Source organism: Oryx dammah, unplaced genomic scaffold (genome assembly GCF_014754425.2).
Source record: "Oryx dammah isolate SB20612 unplaced genomic scaffold, SCBI_Odam_1.1 HiC_scaffold_1, whole genome shotgun sequence".
NCBI lineage: Eukaryota > Metazoa > Chordata > Mammalia > Artiodactyla > Bovidae > Oryx > Oryx dammah.
Window position 1 is genome coordinate 100,551,196 of NW_024070185.1, and position 18,999 is coordinate 100,570,194.

The window sequence follows — 18,999 nt, forward strand, 5'->3', positions numbered from 1 at the left end:
TATTTAGCTCTGAGCTCCACTTCTCCAAAGCCATCTTTAGTTTAGGTAAAGTAAATATTGAAGCTTCCCAACAACTTTTTTTGGCTATTTCCCATAGATAATTTTAATGGATAATACATACTAGATTTTACAAAATAAATTTAATATGATTTTAATACCTTGTTTTCTCAAGGTAGTGAGTATACTGTGAGTTTCCTGTAAATAGGGCCAGCAATGCCTACTTTAATGGACTAAGAGGTTTCGATGAGATTACAAACACAGAGAGCAGTGCTGGCCTACTCCACATTAAGATATCAACAAATGCTAATGAAATTTCAAGAAGACCAAGAGATCTCCTTTTACCTAGGGCAATCAGAGCAGGTTCCCTAAAAGAATTTTAAGATCCTAGGAGAGTTGAGCAATGCCTTTAACTTTGTGAAAAATTTGCAAAGCTTAAAACCTTGTTAAGACTAACAGATTATGCACAAATCGTGAATGTCCTTGTTAGCTTCAGTAAACTATGAGTACTGAATTTACTGTTTTAATTGCGCAGATTTTTTTTCAACAGAAAGACAAAAGTATTATAGGTAAACTATGCTCCATAGATGCCCTAAAGGCCAGCCAACTGATGACTGCAAGTCAATTCAAAAGTCAGGTCAACCCAATTATCTTTCAGATTAAAGCTATTTTCTATTAATTTTTTAAATGAACTCTACACAGACCAGGGGCACAGGTTTTTTTCTAAACTATTACATTTTCTACTTCTAAAGTGTTCTCAAATGTACATTGACATCGACATTGAAGTTGCTCAGTCGTGTCCGACTCTTTGCTACCCCATGGACTGTAGCCCAGGCTCCTCGGTCCATGGAATTTTCCAGGCAAGAATACTGGAGTGGGGTGCCATTTCCTTCTCCAGGAGATCTTCCCAACCCGGGATTGAACCCGGGTCTCCCGCATTGTAGGCGGACGCTTTACTGTCTGAGCCACCAGGGAAGTCCCAAGATGTACGCATCCCCCTAATTACTTTAGCAAGAGTGAGTTTGCTAACTCTGGACTTTAGTCTCTAAGCTTATAATTCATAGGAAAAGTCATTACAGCATTAATCACATGTAAAAAGTAAATGCCAATGCATTTAGGTATCAAAGTCCTTATCTAACCTTACTTTTATATTCCTTTTCTCATTCAAAACAGAAATATACACATTTAGGATATATCAATATATTTGAACAAATGAGGATTCTTTTTGTTGTTAAACTACTTCTTTTCCAAACTGTTGTATCAAACATTTACTTCTATTATAACAAGAAGGCATATGGGTAGTCAGGCATATGAAATCTGCTTGCCTGATTTCAAAACCAGGTTTTTCTACTTTTTAGCTGTTTGACCATGAACAACCTACCTCTCTGAGCCTTATCTGCAAAATGAGAATAATAGTAAAAACTACTTCAGAGAGTAGTAGAGAAAAATTAATACGATATTGAATATGTCATACTTAGCATAGTACCTGGCACAAAGTAAGTACACAATATGTTTTATACACAGGTGTACACATTCTACTACCTTAAAAATGTCAGTTCAACTCAGATACCCCTAGAAGGAAGAAAGCATGCTTGATCGATGAACAAGCTGACCTGCAACTATGAACTGATATCAGCATAAATACAAAGCTACAAGACTGGGAGAAGTCTCAAAGATCGCCGAGAACAACCCCATTATTTAATAGACTGGGGTGTGGAGAGCCAAGGATGGGAAGTGAGTGACTTCAAAGTCACATTCCTAACTGGGGGCAGAATCAACTTCAGAATCGAGGCTTTTCCATGTCTTTTATAGAATTTAAAAATGCTTTCTGATGATCAGTTCTAAATTTCCTTTTTCTACCTCTACAATGGGGATTTATCATTACTATGCTAATCAGATTTGTCTATATATAAATTTTACATGATCTAAAACACAAGTATATATTACTGGCCCCCTAAAAATGCTTTTCGATTATTATTACTGGACTGTTGCATTCCATTACTAAACTGGAAGTTTTCCAGTGGCAGGAACTGTCCCTTATTCCTATCTTTCAGCTGAAGCCAAGTACCACACACCTGGTAGACATTCACATATTTCTTCATTTCAGTCTCAAAGTGGAGAAAGCACCAAGACCAAAAAAAAAAGCATCCTGATTATTACCTTACTACTTCTAGGTTAACCATGGACCAAGAGGACTGGAAAACTGGAACACAAGTTATTAATCATCTAGACAGCCATCCTATGTGCCAATACTACTTCTTCTTTTAGGCTTGACTATCTTAAATAGAATCAAGGAAGTCACACATTTAAGTCACGCATGCATGCGTTAGTTGCTCAGTCATGTCCGACTCTTTGCAACCTCACAGACTGCAGCCCGCCAGGCTTCTCTGCCCATGGGATTCTCCAAGCAAGAATACTGGAGTGGATTGCCATTCCCTTCTCCAGAGGGTCTTCCCGACCCAGGGAACGAACCCTGATCTCCTTCACTGCACGTAGATTCGTTACCATTTGAGCTATAGGGAAGTCAAGATACTGTCAACTACAAACTGGCTCTTGCCAAGAGTATTGCCAGAGACAACAACAAGGGCATTTGCTGCTGCCTCTGCAGAGACTGAACCCTGTGCTGCTGCAGCTGTTGACCTTCACAGCTCCTGAGGGAGTTCAGGGTGGAGTGAGGCACTCTGTGCTCCAGGATATCTGGTGGGACAGGTCTTTAGATAGTTGGGTTTTTCAGGAACTGATTTCATGATCCCATGAAATGGGATTGTGTGGATCACAATAAACTGTGGAAAATTCTGAAAGAGATGGGAATACCAGACCACCTGACCTGCCTCTTGAGAAACCTGTATGCAGGTCAGGAAGCAACAGTTAGAACTGGACATGGAACAACAGACTGGCTCCAAATAGGAAAAGGAGTACGTCAAGGCTGTATATTGTCACCCTGCTTATTTAACTTCTATGCAGAGTACATCATGAGAAACGCTGGACTGGAAGAAGCACAAGCTGGATTTAAGATTGCCAGGAGAAATATCAATAACCTCAGATATGCAGATGACACCATCCTTATGGTAGAAAGTGAAGAGGAACTGAAAAGCCTCTTGATGAAAGTGAAAGAGGAGAGTGAAAAAGTTGGCTTAAAGCTCAACAGTTAGAAAACAAAGATCATGGCATCTGGTCCCATCACTTCATGGGAAATAGATGGGGAAGCAGTGGAAACAGTGTCAGACTTTATTTTGGGGGGCTCCAAAATCACTGCAGATGGTGACTGCAGCCATAAAATTAAAAGAAGTTTACTCCTTAGAAGAAAAGTTATGACCAACCTAGACTGCATATTCAAAAGCAGAGACATTACTTTGCCAACAAAGGTCTGTCTAGTCAAAGCTATGGTTTTTCCAGTGGTCATGTATGGATGTGAGAGTTGGACTGTGAAGAAAGCTGAGTGCTGGAGAATTGATGCTTTTGAACTGTGGTGTTGGAGAAGACTCTTGAGAGTCCCTTGGACTGCAAGGAGATCCAACCAGTCCATTCTGAAGGAGATCATTCCTGGGTGTTCTTTGGAGGGAATGATTCTGAAGCTGAAACTCCAGTACTTTGGCCACCTCATGCAAAGAGTTGACTCATTGGAAAAGACTCTGATGCTGGGAGGGATTGGGGGCAGGAGGAGAAGGGGACGACAGAGGATGAGATGGCTGGATGGCATCACGGACTTGATCGATGTGGGTCTGAGTGAAGTCCAGGAGATGGTGATGGACATGGAGGCCTGGTGTGCTGCGATTCATGGGGTCGCAAAGAGTCGGACACGACTGAGCGACTGAACTGAACTGAAGGGCATACGAGTTGACTATCAACCTGTGCTTTACAACTGATGTAGATCCTACTTCAGAGCCATCCCCTGGCCCAAACTGGAAACTTTCCAAGGACACTGCAATTGCGAATACATCCTGCCCCACTTGGAGAAATGCTTTGGGGTAACACAGAACCTTAGGAAGAAAGTCATTTGGCTTTCTAAGGTAGAGACTGATAGTTGAGCTTTGTTCAGCTGGAACCTGGGGGGCATAGCTGAGGTCAGCATTGTAGGGTGACCAACAGGTCTAATTCTGGACAAAATACAAATTAAATGGATCTGGTCTTAGTTCCTGGTGGCTTAATTAATCATAATGGCTGACTCAATGATATATTCATAGGAAAATTTGCCAGAAGTCAGAGAATGTAGAAATGAGGGGTGGATATTGTTGGGAAGGTAGTCTTCAATAGCATACCTATATATCTTGTGACAGTTTATATCCTGGAGTATCTTTTCACACTGAGCAACTGAACTGATTTCATGATCCCTATCTTATCATCTCTTCATATCTAGAAAAGCACTAAATCCCTTCATGATGACATCAGATCCTTTCAACTATCAGAAAACCTCTTGTAAAGTAAGCTTGATTGCATTGAACTCCCGCTTCACCAAAATCTCATGGTGAGTTCCCTGAGTGCCTCTTCTGAGCAGTTTCTCAGAGCTATCTGAGGTGCTGCCTCTCAGGCTGCAGTCCTCATTTTGCCCCAAATAAAACTTAACTCGTGACTCTCATGTTGCGCATCTTTTTCAGTGGAGAATACTTACACATTATAAGTAATGTACAAGAGGAAGTGAAAAGCAGCCACAGTGCTCGCTGTTACGTGTTATACTTCCTTACAGGGAACCAGAATAGGAATCGCTGAATCAGGAAATGCTGGTGAAGCCTTCTGTATCCTCAGCCTTAAACTCAAAAGTTCTCTGTATATCCTTGTTTACTAAGCCTTTTTTTCATTCAATTAGCTGTTGTCTGTGTTTAGGGGCGGAGTCTCACGCCTACAACTAGCTTCTCAAGTCCTTGAAAAGCCTGCACAGGAAAGCAGCATAGCTGAGCCATCAAGAACTTATCTCAGGCCAGGAATGTGGGGAAGAGCACATGACTTATATTATCTATTCAGGGATTTTCAGTCAGCACTGTTTGTTGCACCAAAGTTGGAAGCCCCAAACTCTACTTAATATTCTAATTTAATAACCTATACGCGAAAAGAATCTGAACAACACTGCCAATCAACTATACTCCAATATAAAATAAAAATTAAACTTCCCTCCAACACTTTCACCTAGTGAAGAATGTGAATCTAAAGCACACTTCGTAAACTTTCACAAGGTACAGCCATTTGAAAAACAGGTTAAGAAAAAAACATTCATCCAAATGGCTGACTACACAGTCAACAGCAACAGGCTGGATGTGTGGAAATATTAGTGAATGCTTTGGGTGGAGTAGGAAAAAAAGGAACGAATGATTGCTTAAGTCTAAAATAACTGAACAACAGAAAGAACTCAAGATGAAACTAAGTGGATGCAGGCCATCCAAAGTGAGGGCAGGGGTGGAACAGGGCAGTGAGGATGAAAAGAGAACTTAGGATGGCTAATATAGAACTAGTCACTGTGTAAGTCAAAAGATTCTATTTAAGAGCAAAACAGAGCCAGTGCCCTTTTAAGTGAATTGAACTTTCCACCAGGACTAGAAGCAATCTGAGAGCTCACAGAGAAGCTTAATCATCTCTGTAACGTCTACGCATTTAGTAGAATAAGGATTGTAGGATTGTATACTGGTGTTTTCCTCATTCCTGGATACCTTCTTAAATGGTTAAACAGATGTTCAAACAACGTGAAAGTCTCTCAGTCCCTGCGCCAACTCTATATACTCCATTGGCTTAGACAGTAAAGCGTCTGTCTACAATGTGAGAGACCTGGGTTCGATCCCTGGGTTGGGAAGATTCCCTGGAGAAGGAAATCGCAACCCACTTCAGTACTCTTGCCTTGAAAATCCCATGGATGGAGGAGCTTGGTGCAGACTACTATCCATGGGGTCGCAAAGAGTCGGGCACAACTGAGCAACTTCACTTTCTTTCTATACAGTCCATGGAATTCTCCAGGCCAGAAGTGGTTAAACAGATGTTCAAAGAAAGGCTCTGCAAACATCAGAATTTGACAGTTCACAAGTCTGAAGGCAGTCAAGCTGTCTACCGACACATTACAAGGGAAAAGGTTAAAATGATGACTGGAAGAGACAAGGCCCTGACTCTTGAAAACCTGTGTGTGTGTGTACATATATATATAGACTGGGGACAGGGGACAGCAATTGCAGTTTCTTACATGGGCTCTAAGCTTTAGAGAGCAATTTCACAGTTACCATTCACTCAGCAGGCACCTTCTAGAGCAGTCACTGTGTGCCAGGTACTGTGCTGAGCGCTGGACAGCAGGAACAGACTGAACAGTCCGTATCTTATTAGGGCTTATAATCTAGTAGGTTCGGTGTGTAAAGATAAAGGTAAACACACCTAGTTGTGGGGATAAGAAAGAGAAAGCAGTTTATTCTGCCTGGGGCCGTGGGAGAAGGGAAAGCACCGGAAAGGTAACATCCAAGCTAGGCCTTGAAGGATGCTGAAGCTGACCCATCAGGGCCAATTCTGATGGGTCAACGTCTTGTCCACGGAGCAGAGAAAGCCTCATATCGGCACTGGTGGACTCATAAAAATTCTTAGGTATTTTTATCAACAATCATACCCATTTCACAGAAGGAGAAACTGTGACCCAGAAAGCAAAAGCTCCAACCCTATGGTCATACTGCGCTTCAAGGGAGATGTCAGGTCCAGAATCCGGGTGGACAGACTCAGCACAGTTTCAGTTCTGTTCAGATTCTGGGACCTGTACAGCACCGGAATGTGGCAAGGGTCTCGGGACCCGGAAGTTGGGAAGAGGTCTGAAAAGAGAGCGACCCCCTCCGACCGATCTGCCAGGCTCTAAGCCACGCCCTCTTGCCCTACGCTTCTGCACTCACCCGCCGCTAGGCGAGAGGAAGTCGGTATCGTCTTCGTCGCCAGCACCGAACATCGCGCCGCCTTTCGCCCCGCTTCGGGGAGGAAGTCGGAGGGTTTCCAGAGACTTTCAACGCCGACGCCGTAAAATGCCGCGGTGGCGTGCTGCTTTCCGGCAAAGCGAACTCTCGCATGGTTATTGGGCCGGGAGGAGACTAGGCTCTGGAGAAGGTGGAGCAAAGGCAAATAAGAGGACCTGGCGGGCGAGGCCTGATGAGTGACGCAAGCTTCTTCTGCCCTCAGAGGCGGTGAGAACCGCAGGCGCTCAGAAACTCTGGGCGGCGATTGGCCAGCGAGTCAGGGGGCGGGGTAGGGGCGGGAATCGACGCTTCGGTGGCGGTCTCGGACACGTCGCGAGGGTCAGAAGTGAAGGGGCTTCTGAAGAGTCCTGGAGGTGTGACGGATTAAGGATCTGAGAGAGAGGCACCGGTGGCGGGACTCGATCTGGAAAGGTAAGGCCTCTTCAGCTCCTCTCGCAACCCGGGCACGAACACAGTCCTTTCTTCTCCGGGACAGGGACCTCCACGCCACTCTACTCCGCGAAAGGAGAAAGGGCCCGGGACCGGAGGTCTGGAGACCTGAGCTTTCGGCCCAGCCCCCATTGGGACATAACTGGAGTGACCTTGGGTCAGGGTGTTGCGTGCCTCCGTTTCCCTGTCTATAAAACGAGTCTGACCCCTTGCCGCCTGTTCCCTGTGGCCGCCCTCGCTGTTTGTTCAACGAGCTGTTTGTCCAGTGCTTCAGTGCGCTGGCTGGGCAAGAAGCTTTAAGACCGCAGAGGTCATCCAATTCAATCCCAGTCTCCTCGTAATCCCAGACTTCACAAATATGGAAAGACAGGAACTCAGCACTTGGATGACTAGTCCGAGGTCACACAGAGTAAAGGGCTGACTGAGGCTGGATCCCTGGTTTCTTGATTAGAGACTTAGCGAGCTGCCTGGTCAACAAGAATGTTATCAACCCTTAAGTACTGTGTACTCTCACAGAGTGGGCATACCTCTGGAGAGAAGTTCCTTCCCTAGTGTCCACCTACGCAGGTGAGGAGCAAGAGAGCTGGGGGCGGGTGATGGAGAGGAGGAAACTTCAGGAGCTGAAGATCCCTGGCCCCAACCTTGGCCTGGGTTTTGCTTAATCTTGTCACAAATCTAAGTCAACATCATTTGTTGTCGACTTCTCTCCAGTTTGCACCCTCTCTATCTGATATAAGCATTTCTTTGGTTAACCTGGTGTCGTTTTTTGGCACAATTTCTGGGTAGGCCTAACTTAGCCAAAGGAGGTGTGGATACGCAGAATATGTCCCACCTTAGCTTCTTTACACAGATCTCAATCATATTAGGACAACACGTGTCCCTTACCTGAAAGTTTTAATCTGTTAACATGAATACGGAATGAAGTGGTTGGTAACTCCTTCCCAGAATTTTAATGCCTCTTAGCACTTAGCTTGTTCTGCTTTTATTATAGTTTGTGTGCCTCTATTAAATGGTAAACTCCTCAAGGACGGTGACAGTTTTATTCCTCCTGGTGTCTCCTGTGTCTCGGAGCACTGTGCCCTCTTGCCTGTAATGGGTTCTCATTTACTCTTTTGTTAAACTGAGTAGTGTAATTCAGCCTTGTTTCCTTATTCCTTAATTTACCCTCTTAGCATATTTTTTCCCCATGTGACCCAGAGAGCCCAGCAATGGCTCTTGCCTTGTATAAGTAGCTTCCAGAAAGATAAAAGTGCTGTACTAGCTGTGAACTGTCTGGGTAGCTTAGTCTCTTTTTTCAGTTGAAGATGACTTTAATGTTGTTTAAAGCTCTAGGGGAGGGGGAAAAGGAGGAATGGGATAGCTAGAAATATTATATGTAGGTCTAATTTTTGTTCATAAAGTATTCCTCTGTTAAACAGAGGGATAGGACTGTTGTCTGCTTCCTGTGTTTATTTTACAGGTTAAGATGGTTAAAGCCGCGAAGGCTGACAGTGTTAAAGCAATGATGCAACTGGAGTCTAAGCACTGGAACTGGAATCCTTTGTGGTAGCTGTCTTTTGAATGTGAGCTTGGCTACTCTGGGTGCAGGGGAAGAATAATCTATATAAGTAACAGCTCTTTCCACCCCCTCTGCCTAGGACTGGTTATTGTCATCCATCACTGCAGCAACTGAATAGCGCTTTTTACAAATGCTAAAGGGGACCAGTGAGCACTTATCTTGTGTTCTGGAGCTGGGAGTGTTTTTTCAGTAAAGCATTTTTTTTTAAACCTTTTAATTTTGTATTGGGATATAGCTGATTAACAATGTTGTGATAGTTTTAGGTGAACATTGAATATCCAGGGTGTTTAAGTTACCTTTCTAGATAGGCAGGAATCCTAAAATCTGGATCACGGATCAGCCTTTTTAGTGATGGGACACAGCTGCTGGTTCTGATTGGCACTGGGAGAAAGGAGAAGACAGTGGTGAGCCTTCCTCAATCTTCCAGGCTTTTTTTTTTTTTTTTTTAAGATTTATTTACTTTTTTAAAATTTTTGGTTGTCCTGTGTCTTCATTGCTGCACACAGGCTTTCTTTAGTTGCGGAGAGCAGGGGCTTCTCTTGTCTCGGGCATGGGCTCTAGGTGTGCGGGCTTCAGTAGCTGGGGCTTGTGGGCTGAGTTGCTCCGTGGCAGACCAGAGATCGAACCCATGTCCCCTGCATTGGCAGGCAGATTCTTAACCACTAGACCACTGGGGAAGCCCAGTCTTCCAGGCTTTGGACTGCAGGATTGAGTGCACCTAAAAAAGCCACTGTCTTCCTGAAGTAGAATAGTGGACTAGGAATCAGGAAACTTGAATTCCCGTCCCGGCCCTCCTAACTCTTCTCTGAGCTTGGGCCAGGCTCCCTAAAATCTACCAGACATCTATTAAATAGTACTGCTGGGGATACGAAGGTAAATAAGCATTACCTTGTCTCAAGTTTGAATAAAGCATTTTTGTTTGTTTTGCTTAAGTATATAGCTTTTAGACGTATTTGTGAAATGTATTGACCCCTCTCCGAAGATTAATCAGAAAGCATGAGTTTTAACAGTTCCTTTAGAATTATCAACAATTTTGCTATAGAGATGACAGTGTTTATATACAGGTACTATATAATTCTATATAGTATATTAATCTATTCTGGTGAATGATTTTAAAACTAATAGTTTAAAATTATAAGCAAGTTAGATCTTAAGTGTGGTGTTAGGATTATGAACTGAATGTAGGTTTGGGATTGGAATTCCAAGTGGAAGTGAGGAGGCAAGGCTTTCCAAGTTTAAGTCGAGTTGCACTCTTCAGTTCAGTTCAGTTCAGTGGCTCAGTCGTGTCCGACTCTTTGCGACCCCATGAATCGCAGCACACCAGGCCTCCCTGTCCATCACCAACTCCCGGAGTTCACTCAGACTCACGTCCATCAAGTCCATGATGCCATCCAGCCATCTCATCCTCTGTTGTCCCCTTCTCCTCCTGCCCCCAATCCCTCCCAGCATCAGAGTCTTTTCCAATGAGTCAACTCTTTGCATGAGGTGGCCAAAGTACTGGAGTTTCAGCTTCAGAATCATTCCCTCCAAAGCAATCCCAAGGCTGATCTCCTTCAGAATGGACTGGTTGGATCTCCTTGCAGCCCAAGGGACTCTCAAGAGTCTTCTCCAACACCACAGTTCAAAAGCATCAATTCTTCGGTGCTCAGCTTTCTTCACAGTCCAACTCTCACATCCATACATGACCACTCTTAACTGATGCAATTAGGGCTAGTAATTGGCTAGCTGAAAAAAAAGTAAATTAAAGCAGAGAATGATACAGATATTAGTTACCCGTAGACCTTAAGCATTTTATATTTTAACTTAAAACATAAACATCTTGTTGCCATTTTTTAAATAGAAGTCTTTTCTTGGAATGTGGGTCTCGGGGATCTGCAAACTACAGTGTAAGGGCAAAATCTTGTCTTGGCCTGCTGCTTGTTTCTGTAATAAAGTTTTATTGGAACACAGCCATGCTCACTTGTGTGAAAGTGAAGTCACTCAGTTGTGTCCGACTCTTTGTGACCCCATGGACTGTAGCCTACCACGCTCCTCATTCTGTGGAATTTTCCAGGCAAGAGTACTGGAGTGGGTTGCCATTTCCTCTGCTCATCTTTATCTAGTCTTGCCTTAGCTTTCAACTCGGTTTTCATAGACAACTTCTTGAGAGTCTGTATAGCATAGGAGTTAAATTCTTAAGCTCTGGAGCCAAATTGTTTTGCCACTTATGAGTTGTGTAGACCTTGGGTACATTGTTCAATGTACCTCCTTTAAAATAGAGATAATTAATAGTATCTAGTCCTAGGGTTCTTGTGACATTATCTGAGGTCATTCACCTAAAGCACTTAGAGCAGTGCCTGGCAGGTAGTAAGTACTCAGTAATAGCTGCTGCTGTTTTCCTCTTCTCCTTTTTACTTCATTGGTTTACCTAATATTTTATTAAATTATATATTTAGAATAATAAACACAATTGCGGTATATGGGCTTGTGGATAAACACAACTGATACCCTCAGTCAACACATAGTTTCACTGAGAGAGACAGCTAGTGTTGCTCCCTTGATACTGGAGACTAGCCTAGCTAATGTGTCATTAGTTAAATTGATTAAGAGAGTTCTGTGCAATAGTTTGCTGAGAGTTTAGGACAATAGTATATATAGGGAAATAGTGGATTAAAATAGAAAAGGAGGCCAGGACCATATTTGTCGAATAAATGAAGGCCAAGCTTGTACTTAGCCCGGTAGGAAATGGAATTTTTTATTCTAAATGACATGGGTCATATTTTTAAAAATGCAAATGGTTTAAGATGTGGAGTTGATGTGAAGACTGAGTGCAATATGGTATGGTAAACATTACTTAGGGCACTAGTATTCATCTGTTAAAAACCTCAATCCAGTTCTTCTTTGGATTATAATCTCAATTTTGAATTGAGAAAAATAAATGTTCTAGACTGAATGTGAGTAAAATTAAATGGCTTCTCTAAAGGTAACAATGTATACCGTGCCCCTAAGAATCAGTTTCTTAAGCCCTGTTCCTCTCCTTGTTCCGGGTTGCCTCTGCTGTTGATTCTTTTTGCCCTCCTCACCAGACATGCTGCAAAAGAGAAAAAGATGACTTAGTTGTCACTGAAAAAGCAAGTGTTTATAGTGACAAGATGACTTCAACTAGTGGAATATGTCAGATAAGTCAGTAACCAGGCAGCACCCAGATAACTCTGCCATTTAAAGTTGGCAAGCCAGGCATGGTTGGAAAGGGAGGGAAGAGAGAAGGCAGGTTGCTGACTGATGCCTACACTCCCACATGCAGATTTTAGCATAATAAAGCCATCGAAAAAAATCTTTTCTGTAGTTTGTAACTAAGTATGAGAAGTCAGCAAGGGTCTGACTCTTAATCCTATTAAAACAAGCAGTTTGTGCCAAGAGAAATCTTAGAGTAGGCACTGGGAAGGAAGTGCTTTTGAAGTTTCCATTGCTTTGAGTAATATCATTTCATGATTTAGGTAACATCCCCAAGCAGAGGAGGGGCCCATCCTTAGGAATTCAAAGCCCTGCAGAGAAGGAAAGGGTTGAGAAGGGTCCACCCTACCTCTTTTCCTTTGCACAAAGGACCTGGGTTTTTTTATACAACCTGCTTTTGTAGGCTGAGGACATTGTGCAATGCAGCATAATGAGATGGAAACCTGTATGACAAAAGTAAATAAGAGAAATGATTTGGGGGGCAACACGCGAAGAGAGCAAAACTCTAGCAACCAGTAAAATGTTAACAGAGCCTTTTTTTTTTCAGCCAGTTTGAGTCTTTCCCTAAATAGGTAGCAGAGTTATTATAGAACTATACAGAGTTTTTATGTAATTTTGAGCAGTTTAGAGCATCTAGAATGTATTTGTTCAGTTCATGAAACAAAAGAAGAGGAATGCTGCTAACTATGTCCCCACAGGTGCCCATTCCTCTCTCCTACCTTTTCCGATGGCTTTTTATCAGGTCCCATCACCTTGTGCATCACCTATATCAGTACATCTCCTACTGTATTTTAATTATTTGTATGTATCCTTTGTATGAAGGCTGAGCACCGAAGAATTTATGCTTTTGAACTGTGGTGTTGGAGAAGACTCTTGAGAGTCCCTTGGACTGCAAGGAGATCCAACCAGTCCATTCTGAAGGAGATCAGCCCTGGGATTTCTTTGGAAGGAATGAGAGGGTTTCATCACAGTTCAGTTCAGTTCAGTTTAGTCGCTCAGTCATGTCCAACTCTTTGCGACCCCATGAATCGCAGCACACCAGGCCTCCCTGTCCATCACCAACTCCCGGAGTTCACTCAGACTCGCGTCGATCGAGTCAGTAATGCCATCCAGCCATCTCATCCTCTGTCGTCCCCTTCTTCTCCTGCTCCCAATCCCTCCCAGCATCAGAGTCTTTTCCAATGAGTCAACTCTTCGCATGAGGTGGCCAAAGTACAACCAGTTCATCACACTGTCTTCACTCAATAGGCGCACAATAAATTTGAATGAATGAACAAAAAATATAAGAACAAATGAATGAATGAAGAGACTGAGTTTCTCTGGTCAGACAGGTAATAAGCCCCAAGAGTCAGATATTGAACCCAGGTCTTCCGATTCCTAGAACCCCTGTCCCCTGCATTAGCAGGCAAATTCTTAACCACCAGGGAAGTCCCAAGTCTGTATGTTTTCAGTGACATGAAAGTGAGCCCCGTGTGTGACTTGGATATCTCCTTTCAGAGATAAATTTTGTCCTCTAATGAGAAAGCAGGCTATCATTGATAATATCCGATATTTACAATACCTTAGAATTAGGAGGTATTTTGACTTATTGATCCTTACAAACCTGTTAGATGGGTAGGGTGGGTATTTGTATATCCATTTTGCAATAAAGGATCTAGTGCATGTTGAGTTCAGGTGATTTGCTTAATATAGCTGATACATGGCAAACATAGTGTCTACAGCTGAGAGCCTCTGCTGCCTAATCCAGGGCTGTCCCCACTGTTCTCACGCTTTTCATAAAACACTGAGATCTTAACATAAACCGTACTTAAGCATTCAAGGTTAGCATGGTGGAAATGCATCAAGAATACAAATGGGTCCTATAAGAGGAGTTTGAAAGCGTGCATCTCCTGAATGCTTTATTCCAGGATGTGGCTTAAAGTGAAAGTGAAGTCGCTCAGTCATGTCCGACTCTGTGACCCCGTGGACTGTAGCCCACCAGGCTCCTCATCCATGGGATTCTCCAGGCAAGAATACTAGAGTGGGTTGCCATTTCCTTCTCCAAGGATGTAGCTTAGCCAACAAGAAAAGGTATCAGAGAAGTGGAATATAGTAACTGGGAGATCCACTCCCCATTGGACTTAGGCCCTTCTGTCATTGCATAACTAAAAGACCTTTTCAGTTTGTTTGTTTGACATATCAAATTTGAGCTGTCCTATTCGGACCAGGCAAATAAAAGCTTTTCTAAAGGCTTTTGTGAAGAATGTAGTTGTATACTTGATCTTCTTTGTAGAGAAAGGTGAGAGTGGGCAAGAGAAACAAGAGCTTCTATATTATTTCTCACTAAAACAGGATATGTAAAGCTCAGAAACCCCTCCTGCTGCTGCTTCCCGGCAGACTGTCTAGAGAAATCACGGGGGTTGGGGAAAGTAGCTAGCCCAGTGTTACAGAAGCTGGATTGAGAAGCAGGTGACTAAAGAATATATTAGCATCATTGGGACTTTCTTGACTGTCCAGTGGTAAAGACTCCAGGCTTCCATACTTCTACACTTCCACTGCAGGGGGTACAGGTTCAATCCCTGGTTGGGGAATAAGATCCTGCATGCCCTGTGGCCCCCAGAGTTAGTTCAGTTCAGTTGTCCAGTTAGGTCCGACTCTGCGACCCCATGGACTGCAGCATGCCAGGCTTCCCTGTCCGTCACCAACTCCCAGAGCTTGCTCAAACTCAGGGCCACTGAATCGGTGATGCCATCCAACCATCTCATCCTCTGTCGTCCCCTTCTCCTCCTATCTTCAGTCTTTCCAGAGTTAGTGTAGGTGTTTACAAACAATAGGCATATACTCTTTTCCCTTAAAAAAATTTTTACAAATGATAGTATACAGCATCCCATCTTTTTTCATCTCATAATATACCCTGGAGGTCATTCTCTATCGATATGTAAGAGCTTCTTCATTGTTTATGGCTACAGAGCAGCCCATTCTATGGAAATAATTTACTTCATCAGTGCCTTGTCAATGAATGTTTAGCTTGTTTTTTCAATATTTTTTGCTGTGAAGGACAGCCCTGCAACAAATAGTTTTGTTCATGTAACATTTCACATATGTTTCAGTTTATCTGTAGAATAGATATTTAGAAGTGAAATTGTAAATGATCGGTGAGAGAGATGAGAAAGTATCATTTCCTTAAAAATATATTGATTCAAGTAAAGGGCCAAGTATAAGCAGTCTCATCAAAATTTTGTTGAACTGAGAAATTGCCAAAAGTCACATCACAATCCTTTTCACAATCCTTTTTCTAGTGTTATTCAGTGAAGTATTACTCAGGGTATTATTACATTGTAAAGGGAATGTTATAAACTAAGGACAAAAGGGGACTGTCTCCTAGCTACTTTTACAAGTATTTGCCATGTAGAAGACTAGCTGTTTTTTACAGTCCATGTATGGACTGAAAGTGAAAAAAAAGATAACTTAAGAGAACCTAATATCTGTCTGTTTATATGTGTTTTTTTTTACTGGCTTCCCAGGTGTTTTTTTTCTTTTTTTGCTGATTGAGATGAGTTATAACTTTGTAAAATGGGTGATACCATAAGAATCTCTTGCCTTTTAGAGGAGCTGCTACTGCTACTGCTGCTAAGTCGCTTCAGTCGTGTCCAACTCTGTGCGACCCTGTAGACGGCAGCCCACCAGGCTCCACCGTCCCTGGGATTCTCCAGGCAAGAATACTGGAGTGGGTTGCCATTTCCTCCTCCAATGCATGAAAGTGAAAGTGAAGTCGCTCAGTTGTGCCCGACTCTTAGTGACCCCATGGGCTGCAGCCTACCAGGCTCCTCTGTCCATGGGATTTTCCAGGCAAGAGTAGTGGAGTGGGGTGCCATTGCCTTCTCCGTTAGAGGAGCTAGAGACCTCAAAGCAGACCAGAATTAAATCATCGCCTCCTACCTTCTTGACCAAACCCACTCACCTTCTTCCCCTCCCTTCCACACCTCCATCCTTCTTTTTCTAGGTGTCTTAAGCTATTTGCAAAATCTGCTCTGTAAATAGCAGGTTTCAGCTAGAGCCTCCATCCTCTTGTTAAATTTCCTATAACCCCTGGGGCAGGAGGAGAAGGGAACAAAAGAGGATGAGATGGTTGGATGGCATCACTGACTCGATGGACATGAGTTTGAGCAAGCTCCAGGAGTTGGTGATGGACAGGGAAGCCTGGCGTCCTGCAGTCCATGGGGTCACGAAGAGTCGGACACGGCTGAACCACTGAACTGAACTGAGAGGGTACTTAGTAAATACTTCCTGACTGGAGTTTGGGTAGATGTCAAAGTCATCTAATCTGGCTTCAACTATGCTCCCCTCTCAAGGTGACATCTTCATTTTACCTGCACAGTGTGACACACCCTCCAGCCCACCAGTATGCATACTTGATATGATTCAGGAAGAGACAAAAGATGAAGTAAATTATCCTGGAGAGGAGTTTGTGTCTGTGTATGTTTAAGGAAAGGTACACACAGACATCAGGCTTCCCTGCTGGCTCAGACAGTAAAGAATCTGCCTACAATGCAGGATACCTGGGTTTGATTCCTGGGTGGGGAAGATCCCCTAGAGAAAGGAATGGCAACCCACTCTGGTGTTCTTGCCTGGGAAATCCCATGGATAGAGCCTGGCAGGCTACAGTCCATGGGGTCACAAAGAGTCCGGCAACTAACTTAGACTTAGCAACTAACACACACACACAATCCTTCTGGCTGCGAGTGCCATTGTTTGTGCTGCAGTTAAAAAATTGGAGCCTTATTTATTAAGCTACACACAAGTGGTAATTATGGATTTAGACTTGAGAAAGTGAAAGTGTTAGTCGCTTAGTCATGTCCAACTCTTTGTAACCTCATGGACTGTAGCCTGCCAGGTTCCGCTTGTCCATGGAATTCTCCAGGCAAGAATACTGGAGTAATTAGCCATTCCCTTCTCCAGGGGATCTTCCCCACCCACAGATGGAACCTGAGTCTCCTGCATTGCAGGCAGATTCTTTCCCATCTAAGCCACCAGGAAAGCCTGATTTAGACATACTCAGTAGGAATAACCTACTTATTTTGAGTCTTCAACTCAAAATAAACATGTATTTTTTGATTCCCACAGATCTCATCTTACGTGTATATAATCATAAACATGAATATTAGATGAACACAAACTCTGTCAACTTCTGATTTTAGAATAAAGAAACTTGTCTATGGGCCATGCTTTAAGTACTCATAAATTCTCTGTGGCATAGCTCTGATAATCTCTGTGGGATAGAAGATGACTAGGCTTACTTTTGGACTATAACTCCTGTAGTAAGGTGAGAGGAGTATAGGACCCAGCGTGTAAGTTACCCAGATGGGTCCCATCTTTTCAAATATAAGCTTTTTTTAATGCCAGATTCCCAGGGGAAATTACTGCTAGGGAGTGCCAATGAGATGCCTCACTAGATTTCTTTCTGCCTGTTATTTGGACAACTTGTAAAACGCCCACGAACTTTCTAGAAACTAACCATGAAAAGAGTTTCGTTTATTATGGCTTCAAAAATACCTGAGGTGTATGGTGCTGTGTTATAGCTTAGAATTAAGGAGTAGAGTTAACTACCTCTTACCTATTCTTAAGAAACTTAGAATGTAGAAAATATAAGATGGGCCAAAACATCTTATAATGTATATATTTACATTTCGAGGTTGCACTTTGAACAATTTTTTTCCTTCTCAAAATGCTAATGAAATATAGAAATATAAAAACAGGAGAAGGTAACTGTTGTCATGATTTACAATAAATATTTGATCTTCATCCCATTTCTGGCTCAGAGCTAAAACCCTTGGAATTTCCTAAGTGATTAGAGTTGGGTTTCCCTGGTGGTGCTAGTGGTAAAGAACCTACCTGCCAGTTCAGGAGACAAGAGACGGATTCGATCCCTGAGTCGGGAAGATCCCCTGGAGAAGGAAATGGCAAGCCACTCCAGTATTCTTGCCTAGAGAATTCCATGGACAGAGGATCCTGGCGGGCTACAGTCCTTGGGGTTTCAAAGAGTCAGACACAGGAGAAGCGACTTAAGCACCCATAAGCCACTCAAGTAAATTTTATAGAGCTCAAGGAGAAGAGATTGTGGGAGCCTCTGACTTTTAGCCAGTGGATCACAAACACCAGCTTGCAGTTGACATCTGCAGTGAAGGGCAGTCTTGTGGGACTTTCTAATCTGCATAATCTGGTGCTATCTCTGAAAAGATAGAATTGAGTTGAATTGTAGGACACCCCACTAGAGTTAGAGAATTGCTTGGCAGCAGGGAAACCACCCATTAAAATATCTTTTATCATTAGAAAGTAGAGATTAAAGAAATCTGAAACTTGGAGACATTTCAAAGACTATAAATGCAGATTGGAATCAAATTGAAGCAAATTACTGACCACCTGATTCAACATGGGTGAAGAACATCCTTCCCTGTGAAGTGCAGTGGATAGGGTTCACTGGCACACCCTGAACACTCCCAAAATGAGAACAACAAAGATTAGAAAGAAAAATTATCTATGGAGTAGCTATACGTGTGTGCTCAGTCGCGTCTGACTCTTTTGTGACCCAGTGGACCATAGCCCACAGGCTTCTCTGTCCAGGGGATTTCTCAGGCAAGAATACTTGAGTGAGTTGCCATGCCCTGCTCTAGGGGATCTTCCCGACCCAGGGGTCAAACCCAAGTCTCCTGCATCTCCTGCATTGCAGGGAGATTCTTTACCCACTGAGCCCCCTGGGAACCCAAGTGGGAAATGGACAAACGACAAATCAAAAGATTGGAGGGGATTGTACCTATGCTAAGTTTAGAAAGAACCGTAGATTGAGAAGTAGCAGTAATAACTGTTGATCGAGGGCTTACTGTGCTTGGGCGCTGCACTGAG

General features: G+C 43.1%; 2 protein-coding genes across 5 annotated transcripts in view; one reads left to right on the forward strand and one right to left on the reverse strand.

The window, feature by feature from the left end:
• Nucleotides 1-7,040, reverse strand: part of FKBP15 (FKBP prolyl isomerase family member 15) — a 58,240-nt gene extending 51,200 nt beyond the window's left edge. For 3 of the 4 annotated variants that reach the window (XM_040239344.1, XM_040239343.1, XM_040239341.1), the window contains exon 1: nt 6,843-7,040. In XM_040239344.1, the coding sequence (XP_040095278.1) occupies nt 6,843-6,895 (53 nt within the window). In that variant the 5' untranslated portion in view covers nt 6,896-7,040. The remainder of the gene's footprint in view (nt 1-6,842) is intronic. The other variant, XM_040239342.1, reaches the window with a different exon arrangement.
• A 141-nt stretch (nt 7,041-7,181) lies between these two features.
• SLC31A1 (solute carrier family 31 member 1) overlaps nt 7,182-18,999 on the forward strand; it is a 35,739-nt gene continuing 23,921 nt past the window's right edge. Inside the window, exon 1 of the mRNA XM_040239454.1 lies at nt 7,182-7,331. The gene's annotated coding sequence lies outside the window, so the exon portion shown is untranslated. The remainder of the gene's footprint in view (nt 7,332-18,999) is intronic.